The 13501-nt window shown below is 31.8% G+C and overlaps 1 protein-coding gene across 1 annotated transcript; it reads left to right on the top strand.

Annotated features, from left to right (window-relative positions):
• Window positions 1-5566: 5566 nt before the first annotated feature.
• Window positions 5567-13096, top strand: LOC132306740 (uncharacterized). Its single transcript, XM_059804285.1, has 5 exons — window positions 5567-5700; window positions 8073-8164; window positions 8343-8440; window positions 11843-12159; window positions 12462-13096. The coding sequence occupies exons 2-5, from the start codon at window positions 8156-8158 to the stop codon at window positions 12890-12892; spliced, it is 855 nt and encodes a 284-aa protein (XP_059660268.1). The 5' UTR covers window positions 5567-5700; window positions 8073-8155; the 3' UTR covers window positions 12893-13096.
• The last annotated feature ends 405 nt before the right edge of the window (window positions 13097-13501 follow it).

Here is a 13501-nt window from a genome sequence, read left to right as displayed (position 1 = left end):
TCTTGTTTATTTTTCATGTGGTTCTAATCTCTAAGTCAAGGCTGAGAGGAAGCTATAATCTTATAACTCTATATTTTTCAATTGTTAAATTTATTGAATGGTTATTTGATGAATAAAATTTTTTCTCTATTTTTAAGGCATGTTTCAACTCAAATAATTTGATGTGCTTAACCATAGACTAAGATTGATTATATTTAAACTTTAGCATAAAGGTTGCTAGTGTTTGACCGTGAACTAGTCATCCTCATAGGGCTATTAGAGAAAAATAAAAAAATTACTAGTATGACAATTTATGCCTCACTACGGAAGAATAGTTGTAATTTATGTGTTTTTCTTCAATTAATTATTTATGATTTATGAATAAGATAATATATATTTAATTGAATCTATCCCTAATCAAATATATACCATCTATGATTTAAACGAAAATATTATGTATTGGATGTGTGAAAATTAAAGTGGACATTTGATAAATTTACAATTGAAAATAAGAGTTATAATTATTAGTGGTGGAATCCAAGTCTTGGTTCTTATTTATCCCGTCTTCATATTAACGTACTCATTGTTCTTTTAGATTGAATCACTCAATTTTTGGTTAAATTAGTTAAATAATAGTTCTAGAATTAATTGTCCTAATTAGTCCCCGTGGGAACAATCTTGTAATACATGCTATGTCTACATATGATTCGTTATTTGTGAATTAAATCAACTCAATTAATAGAATAATCTAAATCAAATTTAATTCGCAAGTATATGAGTCATATGTAAACATGGTGTGTATTATGAGATAATTGACAAATTAATTCTAAAATTATTATTTAACTAATTTAATAAATATTTGATGATTCAAATAAAAAAACAATACAATTGATAAAATAAGGAAATGGAAATAAATACCAAGACTTTGATTTCACCACTAATTATCATAACCCCTATTTTTAATTGCAAATTTATTAAATGTTTGATTTCATATCCACACATCCAATATCTAATATTTTCAATTAAATTCATGGACGGTCTATCCTTCATAGGCATAAAATTTAATTAAATTTATGAATGGTCTATCCTTGATTAGACATAAATTCAATCAAATATTTATTTCATCTTGATCATGATTCATAAATAAATAACTGAAGGAAAAACATAAACTATAACTATTTAGATTATAATTTATTATCTTTTTCTCAAATAGCCCTATGAAGATTACGAATTCTTGGTCAGACACAAATAACATTTATGCTAAAGTTTAAATACAATCAATCTTAGTCTTTGGTTAAGCACATAAAATTAATTGAATTGAAACTGCATTAAACAATAGAGAAAAAGATTTTATTAATATTCAATAAATTTAACAATTGAAAATTATAGAGTTACAAGATTAGGGCATACTTTCAGCCTTGGATAAGATTTTAAAACCCCATGAATAATAAAATAACAATAACCAAACCTAGAATCAAAAGTAAAAGGTATTCTATGGTTAATTTCTTTGTCAATTGCACGAGCATCCTTGAGCCTCCTCTTTTTGTTCTTTAGTCGCCGATTGATCCTCTATATTTTTTGTCTCTCCATTCTCATGGCTGCTCATCTTTCTCTTATATAAATATCCTTTATGTTGTGTTTGATATGCATGAATGACATAGAATGCAAGTAAGAATGGAATGAGAATAATAATAGAATGGAATGGCCATTCTCATTATATTGTTTGGTTATAAATATAAAATGTGTAGAAATGAAATGATAATAACCATTCTAGTGTTTGGTTGGATCAATTTAAAATTTTGAATAGAGTAAATTTCAAATTGAGTTCTCTAAAATATCTTTCTTAGTATCAAATAAATTAATATAAATTAAGAAAATGATATTATTTTATAATTTTTTAAAAATAAATGGTGACAGTGAAGGTGGAAAACAATAGTAGTGTTAGAATGTGGCGGTGGTGGCAATCATGGAAGGTGACGGTGGCAATGATGGTGGAAGTCGGCAGTGATGTTAGTGGAAGGTGGTGGTAGTAGTGTTGTGGTGGTGGTGGAAGGAGATAGTAGTGTAGGTGGCGGTGATGGAAGCCAATGAAGGTGATTGTGATGGTGGTGGAAGGTAGGGGAGGTGGCAATGACAGTGTTAGAAGATGGTGGGAAGCGGTGGTGGTGGTGGCCGAAAGGTGATGGTGGTGGTGGTAGTAAAAGGCGGTGGCAGTGGTGGTGGTGGTGGTGGTGGTAGTGGTGGAAGACGGTGGCAGTGGTGGGGGTGGAAGGCAATGGCGGTGGAAGGCGATGGTAGTGGCTGGTGGTAGTGGTGGCGATAGCAGTGGCGATGGTGGAAGGTAGCAGTGGTGAAAGATGGTGGTGGAAGGTGGTGGCTGTGGTGAAATGCGATGGTGGTGGTGGTGGAAAGTGGCGGCGGCGGTGGTGGTGGAAAGCGGCAGGTGATGGTGAAAGTCGGTGGCGGCGACGGTGATGGAAGGCAGTGATAGTGGTGGAGTCAGTGGTGGTGGTGGTGAAAGGCGAAGGTGGTGTGGTGGAAGGTAGTGATGGCTTTTAGACTTAGAATACATGGGGTTTTTGGGAAATTGATTTTTTTATAAAAGTTACTTGGGAATGAAATGGTCATTCCATAGGTTTAGTTATGGAATTGATTTTCATTCAAAGGAATAAATTTTCATTCCAATGGAATGACAATTCGTACTTTAAATTGCATACCAAACAAATGAATGATTAAAATGATCATTCAATTTTATTCCATTCATGCCCACCAAACACAACGTTAGGATTTTCTTTAAAAGAAAGAAAGAAAGAACTCGTTAGAAAAGAAATCTGCTAGAATTTTATTTCCATATTGAATCCTGATTTTGACCTAGTGGGAGTGTGTTTCATGAAAGTACTATTCTGCATAAAAATGACGGACTTCGAGTGTTCTTTTAAGAGCTTTTGAGTTTGCATAATTCTGAATTTTGAATCAGAAGATATGCCCAAAATAGTAAACTAGTTCAGAACTTTCTGTCCAAAATGTTTCCGTATTTGAATATGTAAGTTTTATTTCTTCTCTAAAGTCCTGGAAAGAAATTGGAAAACTCTTTTAAATTTCTTTACAAATAATATTGCCCCTTGGATCCTTTTGGACATTGACCTCCACATGATGAGCTAAACAAATAGAGCATTTTTCATAAAAATCATCAATAACCTAATAAGACATAAAAACACGTTTATTAAATAAAATACTAACAAATATAATTTTGAAGGTTACCCTCCGTCCCAAAAATATTTGTCCATCTTTATATTTTGGGTTGTTCTAAAAAACATTTCTCATTTCAAAATTGAATGTAATATTTTTTTATAACATTTCCAAATTATCATTTTAACTAAACAAATACCTCATGTTATTATTTGGATAGTGAATGAAAAACTTTCTTATCCTTTACACTTGCAAGTATATATAACGGACATTATTTTTTGTTTGTAGTCTTCTTCTTATTTCACAGTGCACCTTGTCAATTGGCAAGGAAATGTCCCAGCTCCTACTCTTTTAGCTAAATAAGCTTTGCAGATAAAAAAGCTAATGTTTGTTTCTTGGAGCATTTTCCTCCCGACCTTGTGAGTGTTGTGAAACTTGATTGTAGCTTTTGGTAGTTTTATTTATCTTTATTGCCGGGAAAAAAATAAAAAAAAGGGAGAGTGCTGGACCACTATTTTATCTTTTAATAAGGATATATTTGAAACTTCACTCTTATAAATACAAAAAAAAAAAAAAAAAAACTATAAAAACTCTATTGCTATAACAAGTTGAATTCTCTAGATAAAACCGTATATTTTGGAATAAATGGAGTATAAATTATATGCACTTAGGTGGATGGGGTGGTGTTGTATCATAAATGTGCATTAATCATTTGAGCCCACCACCCCAATACATATATGTTAGTTGACCAAATGAGCACCTTGCTGGAAAGAAAGGAGCCCAAAATCTTAAATGCAAACAACTTAAAAAAAAGGTACTTGAGATAAAAAATAAAAAAAACTATTTTAGAAATATGTTTTTAGCAAATTTTTTATTTTATTTTTACCTTGGTAAGAAATGTCTTTAACAACTGGATTACAAAAACTGTTAGATCGCAATCTCAAGCAATTTGATGACGAATAAGAATTAAAAAAAGAAGAAGAAGGTATTTGCACTTAAAATTGCACCTTATTAGTATTTGAAAGCAGGTTTGATTTACTTTAAAAATCCCGAAAATGTCTTCTCCCATTAACTTTGTTTAATTGCTAATTACATACTTATTCAAATACAAATAAATTGCATTTCAATAAAAAAGAATGACAAATTGGTTGTGTTACAAACTTACAACTAAATTAATTCACAAATCCTATCAAATTCCTCTAGTTTTGAGATTTTAAATTTCATGAAATTTAATTTAATTTTAAGTTCTTTTGATTTTCGAACATTGCTTCCTTTGTTTAAATAGTAATAGCCAGAAAAGAAGGGAAATATAATTTTTTTTTGAAGTAGAATTTTGGATAGTAGAAAAAGGAAACAATTGACCAAAAATTACTTTCCATAACCATACATCTTATAAAATTTCCTAAAAGTAATTATTTTTAGAAAGTTTTATAAAGCTACAATAATACCTTTAGTTGCATGTTATTCAAACTATAAAATTACAAATTTTCTATTATTCTAATCAAAGAGACAATTTTATTTTAATTTTTTTTTTTTGGGGGAAAACTACACTTACATTGAGTTAGAAGCTTAAAATAACAAAGCAATTTATTTTAAAAGTTTGCTTTTCACTTTGATTGAATTAAGAAAAATAATTACATATACTTTGAAAATCATTTTTAAGATCCAAAATATCCTCCAAAATGCAATATATATATATAGTACATTCTTATGACAATTCACTCCAAGCAATGCAATATTTATATATATATATATATATATATATATAGTACATTCTTATGGAAAGTGTATGTCTATATATAAGGATAAGGGGTTACAATTAATTAATTATTAGAAAAAAAAGGGAGAAGCATAGTTTGTCTATGAGGGCAAGAATCTATGTATTTTGTTCTACGTTTTCCTAAATTAAATGATACCAAATTATCTAGTTAAATGATACTCAAAGTGGGTTTGGTATTTTTTTTTGAATTTTTTGAGTTAAGGAATGATTTAATTTTAAAAGAATAATTTGGTATTTTAAAATATAAGTTAGGAGGATATTTTAAATTTTAATAATAATTCTTGATGTATATGTAATTATTTTTGTTCATTCAATCAAAATGAAAAATAAACTTATAAAATAGGCAACTCTATTATTTTGAATTACTACTTACTAACTCAATATAAGTGTATTTTCCTTTTTTATTTCCTTTTATTCACTCTTTTCTTTTTTTTTTTTTAAATTTCTTTTTATCTTTCCATCTAATAATAATAATAAAAGGCCTTGATTTACATTACGGAACCCAAATATGACCAAATTGAGTATTCCTTTTGTATTTTTACCAGGAAAGAATTCATACACGTGTCAAGGGATGATTGGCAAGTACTTTCTAGAAAGTCATAGGAGAAACGGGGAATCCAGTCGTCGGTCCTGATATAGAATCTTCACCTCGTATAAAGAGGCTTTCCATTATCATCTCTGTTCCTAACTTTCAATTCGTTGACGCTACATTGTTGTGTTTTTGCTGTTTCTTCATTCATAGGCTTTCTCAGGTACATATCTATTCATTCATATATAGATATATATCGTATATATATATAGATGTATGTTCCCATATATATGGATTTGTTTTTATTTATTTATTTATTTTTTATTACGTAAAACATGCTAGAATTTTCTTGCGGTGGACATCAATTTTTGAAATGTATGTCGATGCATCCATGAATCGAAAACGTGATGGGGCGTTAGGCAAAATCGAGGGTTTTTTGAGTTTGATCTGTGTGATTTGGGCGCTCTTTTTGGTGATTTTCTCTCATTAATCCTGTATTTTGAATGTGTATGAATTATACCATGTTTGGGTGATTGTAGATGTATTCTTTGCACCCTCCACATACTTAGGAGGTAAATTGTTGATTTGATTTGCAGAAGGACAATGCCTCAGAAATTTAGGGATTTGTGTGTTTTTGTTTTAATTATGGAACTAGATTTAGATGTGTATGAACGTTATCAAATTATGGAACCAGATTTAGATGTGTATAAACTTTATTATGCTATTTTCAATGATTTTGCCTCGTCACCTCTGTATATAAAAAATTGAAGTTTTAAATCTTATTATATATGTATTTGAGGGCAAATATAGGATGCTGAGGGTTCATGGATTATTTTTAATTGAATTAATAATTTTCGTGTTCCATCTCGAAGTTCTGAAGCCGCGGTTGCTATTTATAATGATGGTTGTTGATAAATGAAGATTTTTTTATTTTGGTCAGCTCTCTTTTATGAATATGTTGCTATAATTTGGTGATTTGGATGACTTGATATGCGTGCTGTAGGGGTGTACTGAGCATGAAAAAAAAAAAAAGAAGAACAAGAGAAATCAAGACAAATATATAGGAACTTACATTACAATGCAAAAAGTGTTTAAGATTGCCTATTTCACTGCAAAATAAAATTAGAACAATATGATACTCATTGCAAGCACTAATTGTCTATTCAGCTATGCATTGTAAGTATTAACTAGTACATTCCCCAAAAGTAAGTTCGTCAATCGCTAAGGCTGTCCTACCTACAATAATAAAATATAATTAGGTATATATATATATATTGTATATATATAACAGATTCATGTGTCATAATGAAACATAATCTAGCAAATATCAACATAATAAATGGATTTAAAGTAAGATTTGAATTGAACGCATGCATATTTGAATCTGAACAAATTGGTTTATAATAAAATATCAAAATGCATATAATCTGTAAAACACACAATACTCAACATTTTGTGAGAGTTACATAACAAACAAATAAAGCATCTTAGCATAATCTGCAAAGATAGACAATAATATATATAAATGACTGAAATAGAAAAGATTTAGATAAAATTCCTAAATCTCAAAAACAAAATGGAATACAAAAAAAAGTGATGTTATTCTAATATACACACACATTTATCTGAGATCCAAGAACAAAGTATAAATATGTTTATAGAGAATAAATATCTAGTGAGAGAGGAGAGAGATTGATATTTTTGGATTATTTGGAAAGTAAAAAGGTTGGGGCCAGACTAATAATTTTTTAAGTCTCGGGGCTTTTCGTAAAATCAGAAAAATATATGTATAAAATTACGAAAAAAATGGGGAAGACAAAAAAATTACCATGTGTTGTGTGGGGGGTTGGGTGGGGCAGCTGGCCCCATGGCACATGGTAAATCTGTCCCTGTGTGCTGTCAGTTTTGGATGGTTTTATTATATATATATATATTTTCTTGAACAATTTGGATAAATGGACATGAAGCTTCCACTTGCTTAAATTTTATTTTATTTTTTCTTTTTCAACTAGTGGTTTTCACTTTTGATCATTATATATTTTCCAATAGGTGTGGAGTTACGGATTTTACTGGAATATGAATCAATTCTTGTGAACGTGTTTGAACTCATTATCGGAACCTAGCATTTTTAAGCAGAACAAGACATACTCACATTTTCTATAGGGATAGTTGTGTTCATTTGTTCTTTCAAATTATATCTGTTGGTTCTATGCATTCACTACCGAAACATTGTTTAATTTCTTAGATAGAGAACGTGTAAAGAAGAGAAGAAGCGCTTGTAAAACTGAGGCTTTTTTAGTATCCGTCTCTTGTGAAGTTTTTGATATTCCTCACTTTGAAATATTCTTAAACTTATACGTCTTGTTAGTCATTTGCCTCTTTATCTAAAGAAAATAAGATATTTATGTAGTCTATATGAGTATGTGTAGTAGCACGAGTAATGCTTTCATAATTAGTTTTTTTTGTTTTTAGATGCTTTAAGACATGACATTCTCTTTTGGTGCATGCATTGATATTTGCATTTGTTGGCAGTTAATGATTTTTCTTATCTCTGCCTCCAACTGACACTCATGGTTTATGACCGGGTTTGTATAGGTCATCTTGCTCACTTCCACTAAAAATCTTGCAACCTTCGGTAACATAAGCGGCTGAGACTTTATTATATCGGATTGTGTGAGATGGCTGAGGTATTTTTTACAAAATTCATTTAATGCAAATATTTCATTATCGCACTCCCCATTCACTCCTTTTGTATTGTTTGATTGCATTGTTTACTTATTGCTCTTTTTCTAGGAAAATGGTAAAATTAATGGTCTTAATCAGAAAAAAGTATGTATTTTCACTTACTACCTTGGATGGTGACAGGAGGGTCAGAAGGTATCATTGAACGTTTACGACTTAAGCCAAGGATTAGCTCGCCAGCTCTCCACGGCATTTTTGGGGAAAGCAATTGAGGGCATTTGGTGAGTGTTTTATCTGTTCTAGAGCTACAATAATTGGACATTCTTATTAAGTATATATATATATTTTCCATTTTCATTTGAGCTTTAACTCTTGACCAGGCCTTATTTATGTAAGAAGTAGATATTAACAGCTCTTAAACAAGAGAAATTGCTGATACACTTTCATTCAAGGAGTTAACATTCACATATGACATGTGAACCGACATCACACTTGTGAAACAAATATTCTTCTGTTGTTCACACTTTGGCGCAACAAATATTATTGTGTTTGGTTCTACAGATATTCTACTATTGTTCACTTTTTGGGTCTTGATTTTAGAGAGAAGAAAGAAAAAGAAAAGAATTTGGACATGCATTTATTCGTTGGTTTTGTCCAACCAATTCCTCTTCTCATTCTCATATACATATATATATTGCAGTTTGCGGGTTATGTTCTTGAAATTACTCGGGTCTTGTTTATAATGGCTTTTGAAAAGCTTCTTTTGGCTTTTAAATCCCAAAAGCAGATTTTATGAATGTTTGGATGGTCTGGATGAAGAGCATTGGCCATTTGTATGACCATTTTGGGGAGCAGCTTCCTTGGAAAGTTGTTCAACAAAAACATGGGAATATGCCGAGCCTTTCAATGGAACATTCAGAATTCCATTTTTGACCCTTATGTTCTTAGTTGAGAAAAAGAATACCAGTTGTGTCCTAGTTTTGGCAAAAAATTTCTTTGTGAAACAATAGCTTTCAAATGCTTCCTCTTCTCTCCGTTCACCATGGCAGCACCTTACTCTTGGTCTTCTTGCTGGTGATTGTCGTCACCTTATCATCATCTCATTATTTTCTTGCTCCAGTAGATCAATCTCTTTCTTGGACTGTTCCACTTATATTCTCTAGCTATTTGGGTTACACTATTTTGTTTGATATTAGTTTTTCTAGAGGTGATTTTCCAGCCTCTAAGTTCTATAAACCTTGTATTATTGGTTATATGGTAAACAGAATAACTTTCCCAAATATCTTGAGATAGTTCTCCTTAAATCAGGGTTTGATTTTCTGTTCATTGCCAACCACTGGGATGAATTGTTGGAATGCTAACAGCTTTTTGTTTATAATATATTTCATTTTAACCTTTTTTTACCTTTCCTTGTTGGTATCTTATAGTACATGGTCATGTGAATGAACATTTTACATATATACATATCTATACCTATACTACTATTAAAAGTGTATAGAATTTTTAATTTTTATATACACTATATTACTTTAATATCTTTATATTTTTTAATAGTTTTGTTGGTTAATTCCAAAAGATGTGACTCATCCAAAAGTTATTGAGTTTCCAAAAGCCAGATATTTAGTTTTTGTTTTAAATTTTAAATTTTAAATTCAAAAATATGTAATTCATCCCAAAAGTCGTTGAATTTTAAAAGTCATGCATTTTCTCAATAAGATTTTTAATTTTTATATACATTTTTAGAAATTTAATTTTCCCTTTAAATATACATAACTTAATACAAAATTCACATACTGTGTATAGAATTTTTAATTTTTATATATACTACAGTACTTTAATAGCCTTTATAATTTTTGAAATTGTTTTGTTGGTTAGTACCAAAAGATGTGATTCATCCAAAATTTATTGAGTTTTGAAAAGCCACATCTTTAGTTTTTATTTTTAAATTTTTTATTTTTATTTTTTATTGATTCATTAAAAAATACCTGATTTATCCCAAAAGTTGTTGAATTATCAAAAGTCACGCATTTTCTCATGCCTGTTCGTTGTAACACTGTTGTCCTATAAATAGATATGCAAATTAATTTAGATCCTACTTACGATCAAAATGATGATTGGAATTATATAGGTATATACATATGTAACTAGTACATGCGCACATATATATATATATAAATACACACATTATCCATGATAGCAGTTGAATTGAGTTTCAACAACGATGTAGTCAATAATTTGAGTTTTCATAGAGGAGTTCAATGATTTATGAGCAACATAAGAGTTACATCAGGAAAAAAAGGAGTGTGAAACAAAGTTTAATCAGACGTTCAAGAATGGTATATGAACAAGGTACAATCCCTTAAGATTACAACAAGTCTTAAATTTTATCTTATTGGATCATGGAACAATACAAAGCAATACAAAGAGGCTTCAGCTTGTCTGCATTAGAGCAATGTGACGATCACATCAAGGGTCTTTGATCAGACATTGGTATTAAGATTTAAGGAAGGCTTATCCATGTTTGAGCGAAAAATTTGGTTTGATTAAAAGAAAACAAAAAAACATGTTTAAGGATTTACAAATTTATCACTTCTTGTTGCAGGAAAAACTATTTGTTCTATACTTTTGTTGACACAGCCAGCAATGGTTTTTTTATTAGTTATTTATTTATTTTTATCATTTTCATGGATAAAATAATCTATATGCTTAATTGGTCAGTTTGAAGTTGCGCAATGCCAAGAAAGTAAATTTGCACAATTTCATAATGGGTCTAGTACCTTCCAAGCAAGCATGGACCTGTGTATTAGTCAGTGGGGGCATGCCCCCACTGAATTCTTTTTGTTTGGTATTATATCCCCGTTGCTTCTTTATTTTTGAATTATATACCTATAAAGTTTCACTTTTGCCCCCACTGCCCCCTCACATAATTTTCTGGGTCTGTCCTGCTTCCAAGTTGTTGCACATGGTGAAAGGTGCAGGGGTAGTATTTGTGAAGGTAAATTGTGGAAGTTGTAAACAGAACTTGCAACAGAGCTCTTATGATTAGATAACATTTTGTCAAACTTCCATTATTTGTCTCTGTATGGATCATTGATTTCAATTTTATTGCAGAAGAACTTCGGACACAAGTTTAATTTCATTGGTATATTTAAGAGAGGAACTGCATGTGTTGAGTGATTCATTAGGATTATTATTTATTGGGTGTTTTGAGGAATGAGTGTATGACAAATAGTCTAACAAGTTTACTTTCCGAAACAGGTCAATAAAGCACTTCATTTCAGGGCAAAATCGTTATTTCACATTACAAAAGCTTCAGTAAATGTTTTTGCGTTTGCCAGACAAAAAAAAAAAAAAAAAAAACGCTTTTCAAGCATTAAAAGCTCTTCTGAAACATAATTCATAAGCGAAATGGAAGCAATAGCTTCTTCTTCTCTTCTTCTATTGACTAAAAAGCAAAACTAAAAGCTATGCCAAATCAACACTTATATTCCCACCATTTAAAGACAGTTAAAGAAAGACGTGGGAGCCATTTTTGGGCGCAATTGGAGCCCAACAAGTCACATTCATTTGCTTTTATACATTGGGAGTTCATTGGCATGGTTTTCACCTTTCAGATTTTGATATTTGCATAATGTGTTTTGAGACATGGTTTTGATATATATATTTTTCCTTTTGAATGACAGGCACACAGGCGTAGTCGTTTATGGTCATGAGTACTTTTTTGGGGGCGGTATACAACATGGCACTATTGGAAAAACACAATATGGAACCCCGATTAAAGTGGTAGATCTCGGTGTCACGCATGTTCCCAAAGATGTTTTTGAAATGTATCTGCAGGAGATTAGCCCTCGGTATACAGTCGAAACCTATGACCTCCTAAATCACAATTGCAACAACTTCAGCAACGAGGTTGCTCAATTTTTGGTGGGTGTGACTATTCCAGAGTATATTCTGAACCTCCCTAATGAAGTTATGAGCAGCCCAATGGGTTCTCTTATATGTAAGTTCTCATTTCTTGTGCTTCATGTTATCATCCGTGAAACATATTTTTCGTTTTATATTTTCGATGTGTGTGGTTGAGCCAACTAAGTCACTTGCGAATGCAATGAGCTTGAGTTTCTAAGAAACCAAGCATTTGGAGAAACATTTGTGAACACATTCACGCACATCTTTTTGCTGGTTCTCTGTTTCAATATGATCTTTAAAGAGGTTGGCCAATGGCTGGCGACTATAGAAAGGAAAGGATGTATAGGATAGACATATTGTCATGGGAATTTACTGTCTGACTGACTGTCTCTGCAGTGCCTATGATACAGAAGCTGGAGACAACATTGAGAGAAGGTGTTGTTCCCCAAACTCCACAATTCAGGCCGTCTACGATGGCCCAAACATCCCAGCCCATGAGCTCTGCCAACAAAACTTCGGGTAGTTCATCCACGGGAGGAGGGGATAAAGTGAAATCTGAAGAGCAACCTGCAAAGGTGGGGGAGTCAAAGACGACGGACAACATAGTCCCTCCTGCTGCGAAACCTGCTATCGCACAAGAGAAGTCGCCTGTCAATGGTGTTGCAGGAGATCCTCTAGGGGATGCACGTAGCAAGGTGCAGGAGGAGATCGGCAATGAATTTGCTGCGCTAATGGCAACTGGAACATTGCGTGCGAGTGAAGCCGCAGCCATCGCTACTAGGAAAGTGATGCAGAGGTATGGACATATTAATGTTGCACAAAGCTAGCACTGAGAAGGAAAGAATTGAACTAGTTGGTACAACTACCTTTGCTGTAACATCTTAATTTTTATGTAAAACCATATTCTTCTGCAAATTGCAAATGAACTTTGTTGGGGGGCTTGAAGCTGGGATGTTCTCAGCTTCACAATTGATTAAATTGAGTATGAGGCATTTGAATTAAATTAAATTAAATTTAAATAATTAGTTATAGTGTCTGAATCCATAACATATATGATGAGATATAATTGGTTGGTAATACTAGGTTTGCATGATGGTCGACACCATTAACCTTGCAGCCCTAAAGAATGATGTTTGTGTAAGAGAGAGAGATGATATGGGAAGCCATCCACTGCAATCTTCAAGATCTGTTTACAATGTGGCCTGGAATGCCACCATTTGTCAGGAATTTTTTTTTTTTTTTTTTTGTCCTACCAGTCTGGAAACCTTGGCCTAGGGTTTAAGACTTTTTAAAGTTAAAAGTCAGAATCACCATACTGAGAACTGGGTGAGAGAACACATGATATATAACAGGGCATAACTTCAATAAATGACTATATAATGCGTTCTGTTTTAGACAAGATATATTACAAATCCTTCTCACTCCTTCAGTCTTGG

Source organism: Cornus florida, unplaced genomic scaffold (assembly GCF_030987335.1).
Source record: "Cornus florida cultivar Cherokee Brave unplaced genomic scaffold, ASM3098733v1 CherokeeBrave_3.0.0_Hap2_Chr05, whole genome shotgun sequence".
NCBI classification, from domain to species: domain Eukaryota; kingdom Viridiplantae; phylum Streptophyta; class Magnoliopsida; order Cornales; family Cornaceae; genus Cornus; species Cornus florida.
This window is presented reverse-complemented; position numbering and strand designations above follow the sequence as displayed.

Coding starts and splice junctions, on each gene's coding strand:
- LOC132306740 (XM_059804285.1), top strand. Junction 8,441..11,842: donor AAAGCAATTGAGGGCATTTG/GTGAGTGTTTTA, acceptor TTTGAATGACAG/GCACACAGGCGTAGTCGTTT. Junction 12,160..12,461: donor CCCAATGGGTTCTCTTATAT/GTAAGTTCTCAT, acceptor CTGTCTCTGCAG/TGCCTATGATACAGAAGCTG.